At 34.3% G+C, this 9373-nt stretch overlaps 1 protein-coding gene across 1 annotated transcript; it reads left to right on the forward strand.

Annotated features, from left to right (window-relative positions):
* Positions 1 to 603: 603 nt before the first annotated feature.
* LOC109178931 lies at positions 604 to 3770 on the forward strand. The gene is made up of 9 exons (XM_019328482.1): positions 604 to 709; positions 798 to 894; positions 985 to 1112; positions 1235 to 1322; positions 1395 to 1527; positions 2574 to 2858; positions 2967 to 3194; positions 3278 to 3364; positions 3678 to 3770. Exons 1-9 carry the CDS (start codon positions 604 to 606, stop codon positions 3768 to 3770), a joined length of 1245 nt encoding a protein of 414 aa, XP_019184027.1.
* The last annotated feature ends 5603 nt before the right edge of the window (positions 3771 to 9373 follow it).

The following is a 9373-nucleotide window of genomic DNA, read 5'->3' on the forward strand; positions in this document are numbered from 1 at the left end:
ATACATATTCTCTAGGTATTAATTTCTAAGGAAATAGTACGAAAGGTCATCAGACCTTATATATACAGCACATATACAACACAAAATATTCTACTGTCATTCTCATTCTTCTTCAGACCTTTCGTTATTTCACACAAAAACTGCACCGGTCACTCTCATTCTTCTTCAGACCTACAAGAAGATGTTTATCCTTGCTAGCCAAATATCCCCAATGAACACCAGGCAGGCTCTTAGGCTACGGGTGGTGAGAGCATATCAGATTCCTGAGAGAAATGATCACACGAAGATTAGATCAAAAGAAATAGTTTTTCATGATGAAGAGGTAAATGCTATTTACAAATATATATTCAAATACATCAACAGGTTTAAGTCACAGGTTTCAGTTTTTACAGTTCCTATTTATGATATATATTTAGACAGTTCCTATTGATTTTATAGGGTTCCTTCCTTCATGCTCATGTACCCAAAGAATATGTAAAAAAGTACCTAAGCTATTTTTCTGAGGGTTCAGTTTACGCTATAAAGAATTTTTGTGTTATCACCAATTTTTATTCATACAAGACCAGTCCACAGAAGTACATGATAAAGTTTAATTATCAGACTATGGTCAAGGATTTAAAGAATGCAAAATTTCCGATGAAAATGTATCGTCCGAAGTCATTTAGAGAGATCAAATCTAATGAAGGCCTTGATGAGAAACAACTCTTTGGTAATCAATTGCTCTCTTATTTTCTAATTTTCTAATTAATTTATATTGTTACTATTAATTTGTACTGTAATAATGCACTATTCTGTAGATGTGATTGGTCGAGTGATTGAGATTCACTGCACACAGGAGAAACTGATTAATGGGAAGAACTCCAGGCTGATTGACTTCACTATTGAAGACACTGAGTATTTTTTTTTTATTCGTTTCCTTCTATTTCTACTCTATTTTTAGATTTTCTGTTCTTCTAATGTCTTATCTAACATTTTGAATTGCAGTGGTATACAATTGATGTGTACTTTGTGGGACGAACACGTAAGCAAGATCGAGGCATTCTACAATTCTACCACACAAGAGGCATTATTGGTGTTGATCCAATTTTGTAGGGCTAGGGTGTGTTTAAAAAGTAAGTAAATTAAAAGTTTTAGTTTCTGGCTAAGTTATATATATATATATATATATATATATATATTTGTCCACATTTACCAATAATGGATTGTCTAATGTTTACTACCATAATTTCTAAAGGTGGGGATGTTAAGCTTTGTAGCTCCTATGATGTAACACAACTGCTGTTCAACCAGGAATCTCCACCATTTGAGGAGTTCAGAAAAAGGTTAGTCAATTAAATTTATTGCACTACCTATTAGATTGGTACCTAAGTCTTAGTGTTTTTTTTTTTTCACAGTATCAGCCATGAACAGACTCCAATGCGAAGTATTATTTCGCAATCAAGTTTTAAGGAATGTAGCTCCTATTCAGTTTCCCTATATGGTGATATTGAGGTCCGTACTATCAGTGAAATATACAGAGACAAGGAGGTAATATTTATTTAAAACATTTTAATTATTACCTTAGTAGATATACTGTGATATATACAACTATAATCTGTGGAGATATCAATGCCAACTGCTTCATTTGTAATCTGCATTTAATAATATGCATGAGATTGGAAAAAAAAAAAATTTTAAAAATTAAAAGTTAATAGACTAATACTCTGAAATGTTATTTGGTTTCTTACCTGATTGAGTAAATAGATAGTCTTTACTCATGTAGACTAATATTGTGCAGACCATGCTCTGTAGGCATCATTAACCTGCACAATGACAGTTAAAAAAAGAACTTAGCATCCCATTAATACTCATTAAAAGTTAATACAGTAACAAATTAGATAATTAGTTTTTTGGGTGCTTAGCTCATTCAGTAAACAAAATGCTGGATTAATAGCTTTGAAATAGCTGTGAGTATGGTTATGCAACTCATATTTTGTTTGTGACCCAAACTTGCACAAACAAGAGATTATTAATTTTAATCATTACCATTGGATCATTACCTATTTGATTAAATATATATGTACTCACTCTATATAGATGACCATTGTTATATGTTTTTCTCATCCATGTTCTGTATTCATCTCAAATATGCACAGTGAGTGCCATTTAACCTGCACATTTAATATTTGGCATTAGTTACAAATATAATAGCACAGAACACAAGAGTTACAAATATAACAGCACAGAACACAAGAGTCTCAATATAAGTCATTCACAGTTATTATTTTAACAAATTACAGAGTCTATTTGGGGTTACTTATCTCAGTTAGTAAATACCATGAACACATCCCATGACAGTTTTGTTGTTATTATTATCCAACCCATACTCTGTGTTTCACCCAAACCTGCACACACAAAATAATCTCTCTTAGTTATATAAGCACAATATGTTTTATTTTGTGTTAGCAAAAATAGATCAACTGATAGATATTATGCATCTCAAACATTCACAAACACTAAACCCTAAAGTAAACTTAGCCTAATGTACCTTTCTAATTCTGTAAATGTTTACCTTTCTAAATGTGTGTGTGCAGTTTGGTGATTTTTGGGTGGCAGCAAGGATTGTGTTCATTGATGATCCTGAGTGGTACTATGCTTCGTGTAGAACAAAGGGTTGCAACAAAAAGCTGAAAATGAAAGGAAAGTGGCTGTGGTGTAGTACCTGTGACAGGAATTGGGGCGATGGAACGACCTTGAGGTACAGGGTTAAAGTTAGGGTGGTGGACTTGGATGGGAATGCTCCTTTCCTCCTATGGGACAGGGAGTGCCTTGATCTACTTGGTGTTAGCGCAGATGATTTGAATTCTACCCATACTAAGGTACTAAATGTTGTTTACTATACCAAGTGTTAACTAATATACAAATTGTATAAGTTTCCTATGTACACAATCTTTAAACAATAAATTAATTATTTGCAGGGCTGAAAGGGGATACCTAAGGAGCTTGAGACTCTGATTGGATTGAATCTGCTCTTTCGAATTGCTGTTCACAAAGAACAATTCCAAAACTACCTCAATGCTTTCCCTGTTATGAGGATCATCACTGATGAAAAGATCGTAGAAAAGCATGCACCAGAGCTAATTGGAGTTAGGGACAGGGATCTAAGTTCAAAGTTGGAGTTGGAGCTTACAGATGAGGATCTATGGGATCTAGAGGTATAATTGGGTTTACAATTTATACTAATTACTTTATAAATGCAAATTTTAAGTACTTACAGTTTCAACTCTCGATTTTTAAGGAAAATGACCAAGCAAATGAAGCTGAAAGTCCTCTACAAGTTGTTGCACAGAGGCTGAATGCAGAGAACACCTTAGAGAATGGAATAGTCAAGAGATCCCTCATTAATGAATTTCCAAGCACACAAAGTTCTAAAAAAAGCAAGGAAGCTGTGGTCAAAATTGAGAAATAAGCAGATTTGTTATGAGTAGAATGAGTGGGATGTGCTCTATTGAACTTTTTTTTTTTTTTTGACTTTATGAATGCTTTTATGAGGACACAGTTGTGGTGGATTCAAACATTGGACACTGTTAAAGATGGTTTTATGAATGCTCCTGATTTAAGATGGTTTTTAAATCATGTTATTTCTAAGGCAATTGTTTTATCCCTTCTGAAAAATGTTTTTGTTTTATTTTTTGTAGGTACTAAAGAAGACTGTTATTCCACATAGACCAGGAGCAGATTTTCTTCAATCACATGATGGAAAAAGACAATGCAGAAGTGATTCAACATGAAACAAAAGAAGTTGAACATAACGTGATGGAAAAAGACAATGCAGATTTGATGACACATAAAGCAAAAGAAGATGATCATCACATGAAGGGAAAAGACAATGCCGATTTGATTTCACATAAAGCAAAAGAAGATGTACATCACATGATGGAAAAAGACAATGCAGATAGTATAGCATACGGATATAATTTCATCTGTAATTTGTTAATGTAAAACATTACTTCCAAAATTAATCTAATTTTTTTTTTTTGTTTTTAGCATGCAGATTAAATTTTGGTTATACATTGTTATTTTAAGTTAAGGTATACAGTTTATTAAGATAAATGTAATCTAAATCTTAGTGATTACATATAATTTTACATGTTCTATTCCTAAAAATTTAAACACTATAATATGAACTACTATTTTTTTTTTTATTTAATCCTAAAAGCACTTCCATCACTTCCATCAATATTAATGGTTTAACGTCTTTGTTACTACTAAAACTGTTTTAAGTTTGATAAATTAAGACACAATTCATGTTAGAATGGAATCAAAAACACCATTTTGATTAAAAATGTAATATAACTTAATCATATAGTTATTACAATAATCCTAACATAACGAAAAACAAATCACATGAACATCTGCGTAATATTTTCAGTAAACCTGAAATTAGGAACATGAGAACACTAATACTCTATTAAGTAAATAGACAAATTGATTTAAGCATATATGTATTTCAATAATCCTAACATAACGGAAAAAAAAAAAAACAAATCACATGATTATCTGGCTAATATTTTCAGTAAACATGAAATTAGGAACATGAGAACACTAATACTCTATTAAGTAAATAGACAAATTGATTTAAGTTGAGTTCAGCAAGCATAGTATAATGGATATCAAAATATACATCACAATTCTTACTATAGAATTATAGTGAATGCTAATTATTGAATTAACACTTATCTTTTTGTATGCAAGTTCAACTCGAATTGACATCGTGCATTATAAGAAGTCATTAGGGCCACAGATATGTTGAAAACAATTTGCAATATAAACTCTCTTCAAAATCCTTGGAACCACCAGAGATTCTGTGGCATCTTGCCTGCATTTTAGTCAACAATTATTAAATTTCCAGCATGTGACATACAAATGTATATATAGAGATAAGCAGGTAATTAGAATGTACATTGTCAGGGACTAATGGCTGATTAGGCACTTACAATGTATTGACACCAACTTTGTATATCTGAAGCCTCCTCAAATGCCTTAAGATGAAAGTACAGGTTGTCATACAGATCCCACACGTGATGTCTAGATCAAGGTAGTATAAAAAAAATATAAGTTACAAACAATGCAATAATGACAAACTCGGTAACTAACAATCTATATCAAATTAGATTATACACCATTGGGTAGACTTAACACTTATCTTTGAGCCTTGCTAAGCAACTGTAAGTACCAAACTGGATACCATTGGAACTTACTTAGTCAAAACGTGTCACAACATTTTCACAACCACAGGTCTTTTCATATTCAAGATACCTGAAAAATAGCTTAATCAGTACCTTATTATATTTCAGACTAATTTGATTAATCAATGTAATTATGAGAAGGAAAGTGTAATAATATCACTGCATTAAGTAGCACAAATAAAACTTTTAGTATTCCAACTTGATTTATATTCACCATTTTTCAATGTTGTCTACCAATCTTGAATGGGAATGCTCTACTACTATATAATCAACACACAGGTATTCTTATTCTCTCTTAACCACTACCTAAACAAAACTGGAATTTAGCCAATTCAGTGCCAGACGAACACATGAAGAAAATTACAACTTCAACCACAATTGGAGCAAAGCGGAAGCAGAACAACAACAATCAAGGTAATACTAGAAACTGTTAAAGTAGTAGAGCATTTTTGTGTTCGAGTATAGCTCTAAATACTAGCTCAAACCATATAAACTATGTGCATGTGTTCTTGACCCCCAAAATTAATGGCATCAATTAAATTACAGTGAATAGATGTGTTAAGACATGCATAATTTTTGTGGCTAAAATTCATCCATGAAGACATTTTTCCCCTTCAACCATCCGCATCGCATGGTGTCCATCTTGCACGTTCGTCCGATTGCGTCGCTGTTGCATGCATGCCCACTTAATTCTCTTTTTGGATTGTATAAGTAGCTAGCTAAGCCTTGTAATTCAATGCACCAATTCATTCATTATCTTTTCCTTTTAGCTACTTCACGTAGCATACATACATACATACATACATACATACATACATACATACATACATACATACATACATACATACATACATACATACATACATACATATATATATATATATATATATATATATATATATATATATTATATTAATTTCTTTAATCCTCTTTGAGTGATAATATATAATATATATATTCTCCATATTCCTATTTCTTTGTGTCATTTATATTTTCCCCTATTATTTAACTTCTATAATTCTCAATTTTCGATTCTTCGCTTCCGCATTACTCCGCTATATTCCTAACAAGTGGTATCAGAGCGGTTTTATTGAGAGTTATTTTAAAGATGTCGACTGTCACTAAGTTCGATATCGAGAAGTTCGACGGGAAAATTAGCTTTTCTATCTGGAAGGTTCAGATGGAAGCCGTTCTAACCCAGAACGGTTTGAAGAAAGCGCTAGCTGGAAAGAAGAAGAAACCAGCTACAATGACAGATGAAACTTGGGAAGATTTGGATGACAAGGCACGTTCAACCATTCTTTTGTGCCTGTCTAAAGAGGTTCTACGTGAGGTGGTAAGTGAGACGACTGCGTCAGATTTATGGTCCAAGCTGGATACACTTTACATGGCCAAAACTCTGGCGAATACGCTACGCCTGAAGGAGCGTCTGTACACAATCCGTATGACGGAAGGTACTTCTATTAAATCTCACTTGGATGAATTCAATTCTATTTTATTGGACTTGGAAAATATTGATGTCATAATTGAAGATGAGGATCGCGCTGTTTTATTGCTTGTCTCTCTCCCTAAATCATACAAGCATTTCAAAGAAATTATGCTGTATGGTAATAGTAGTGATACCCTTACTTTTGACAATGTTAAGTCAAACCTATTGTCCAAAGAAAAGTTTGACTTTGAAATTAAGTCTGAGGACAAAGGTGAAGGCTTAACCGTGAGGGGTCGTTCACTTGAAACCGAGAGTAGCAATAAAAAATCTAGATCCAAGTCCAAATGACGAAAGTCCAACAAATCCTGTAAGTACTGCAAGAAGCATGGTCATGATGTGACTAAATGCTTCAAGTTGAAAAACAAGCAAGATAGAGAAAAGAAGTTCGCTGAAGCTAGTGTTGTTGAAAGTGATTCAGAAGGCGATGTTTTGTTATCTGTTAGCTCCGATTGCAAATGGAGCGAAACCGAGTGGATTCTGGACTCTGGTTGTACATTCCACATGTGTCCTCACAAATACTGGTTCGTCTCTCTGGAACCAGTTGATGGTGGAGTTGTCTTGATGGGTAATAATACCCAATGCAAGGTTAGTGGAATTGGAAGTGTGCAGATTAAAACTCATGATAACGTTATCAGGACTCTTACCAATGTTCGGTATATTCCTGATTTGAAACGCAATCTGATATTCTTGGGCACCTTGGAATCTCTGGGGTGCAAGTACGTAGCTGAAGGTGGAGTTATGAAAGTCATCAAAGGCTCTTTGGTTCTCATGAAAGCTTCTCGTTCCGGAAGCTTATACGTCTTGCGTGGCAGTACTGTGACAGGTTCAGTAGCGGTATCCTCATCGATGTCTAATGCGGATCTCACTCAATTATGGCATATGCGTCTGGGGCATATGAGTGAGAAAGGCATGCATCTCCTGAGCAAAAAAGGCCTCCTTGGTGGTTCAGGTACGGGTAAATTACAATTTCGTGAGCATTGTATTTTTGGGAAACAAAAGAGGGTTAGTTTCTCTACTGTTACACACCGTACCAAAGATGTATTGGAATATATACATTCCGATTTATGGGGACCAACTAAATTCCAGTCTATGGGAGGCTGTAGATATTTCATGTCTATTATTGATGACTTTTCCCGTAAGGTTTGGGTCTATTTCTTGAAACACAAAAATCAGGCTTTTCCTATTTTCAAAAAGTGGAAAATACTTGTTGAGACTCAGACAGGGAAAAAGGTCAAGAAGCTCAGGACAGACAATGGCTTGGAATTCTGTGAGTCAGATTTCAATGACTTCTGTGCGGCAAATGGAATCGCCAGGCACAAGACCTTGCCTGGTAAACCCCAGCAAAATGGTGTTGCCGAACGTCTAAACAGGACACTATTGGAAAGAGCTCGTTGTATGCTCTCTAATGCTGGGTTATGGAAACGGCGTGATTTTTGGGCCGAGGCCGTTTCTACTGCTTGCTATTTGGTAAATAGATCTCCACATTCATCCCTTGATTTCAAAATTCCAGAAGAAGTTTGGTTAGGTAATCCTGTTGACTACTCTATCTTAAGAGTTTTTGGATGTCCTGCTTATGCTCATTCTAGTACGGGTAAATTAAACCCGAGAGCTGTTAAATGCATTTTCCTTGGTTATGCCTCTGAGTCAAAAGGGTATCATCTATGGTCTTCTGATTCTCAGAAAATCATTCTGAGTCGAGATATCACTTTCGATGAAAATGCACTACTTTCTTCTGGAAAAGCTCCCAGTACAAGTGAGACGCAGAGTACTGGTGAGAAGGTGGAGTTTGAGTTTAGGCCTATTGATAGTGTTACTACTGCTGATGGTAATACTAAAGATGATGCATCTACTAGCACCGCACCTCTCATCGAGCCACAACGAGAGTATTCCATTGCTATGGATCGTCCTAGGAGGACAATTAAAAAACCTGCTAGGTACGCTAGTGACGATGAAACCAATATGGTTGCTTATGCACTTTCAGTCACACAGGAAGTTGATGGTGATTCATCCTGCTATTCCCAAGGTTCTTCCTGTTGCTAAGTTCAAGTAGTGTTTGAGTTTAGTCGGACTATTTCAATTGTTAATTCTCACGATGAATTTGATCCAAGGTGGAGATTGTTAAGACATGCATAATTTTTGTGGCTAAAATTCATCCATGAAGACATTTCCCCCCTTCAACCATCCGCATCGCATGGTGTCCATCTTGCACGTTCGTCCGATTGCGTCGTTGTTGCATGCATGCCCACTTAATTCTCTTTTTGGATTGTATAAGTAGCTAGCTAAGCCTTGTAATTCAATGCACCAATTCATTCATTATCTTTTCCTTTTAGCTACTTCACGTAGCATACATATATATATATATATATATATATATATATATATATATATATATATATATATATATATTATTAATTTCTTTAATCCTCTTTGAGTGATAATATATAATATATATATATTCTCCATATTCCTATTTCTTTGTGTCATTTATATTTTCCCCTATTATTTAACTTCTATAATTCTCAATTTTCGATTCTTCGCTTCCGCATTACTCCGCTATATTCCTAACAAGATGTGTTGATAAACAAATTTCAGTATACACGAAGATGATTTCTAAAAATTAGTTCTATAAACTGCCGTTTTAGATAGATATATAGTC

This window comes from Ipomoea nil, unplaced genomic scaffold (genome assembly GCF_001879475.1).
Source record: "Ipomoea nil cultivar Tokyo-kokei standard unplaced genomic scaffold, Asagao_1.1 scaffold0875, whole genome shotgun sequence".
Taxonomy (NCBI): Eukaryota; Viridiplantae; Streptophyta; class Magnoliopsida; order Solanales; family Convolvulaceae; genus Ipomoea; species Ipomoea nil.

Bases quoted from the DNA above. Each gene is read 5' to 3' on its own strand.
- LOC109178931 (XM_019328482.1), top strand. From the start codon at position 604: ATGGTCAAGGATTTAAAGAATGCAAAATTTCCGATGAAAATGTATCGT. The intron at 1,113-1,234 runs GTAAGTAAATTA...TAATTTCTAAAG, and splicing joins GGCTAGGGTGTGTTTAAAAA to GTGGGGATGTTAAGCTTTGT. The intron at 3,195-3,277 runs GTATAATTGGGT...TCGATTTTTAAG, and splicing joins AGGATCTATGGGATCTAGAG to GAAAATGACCAAGCAAATGA.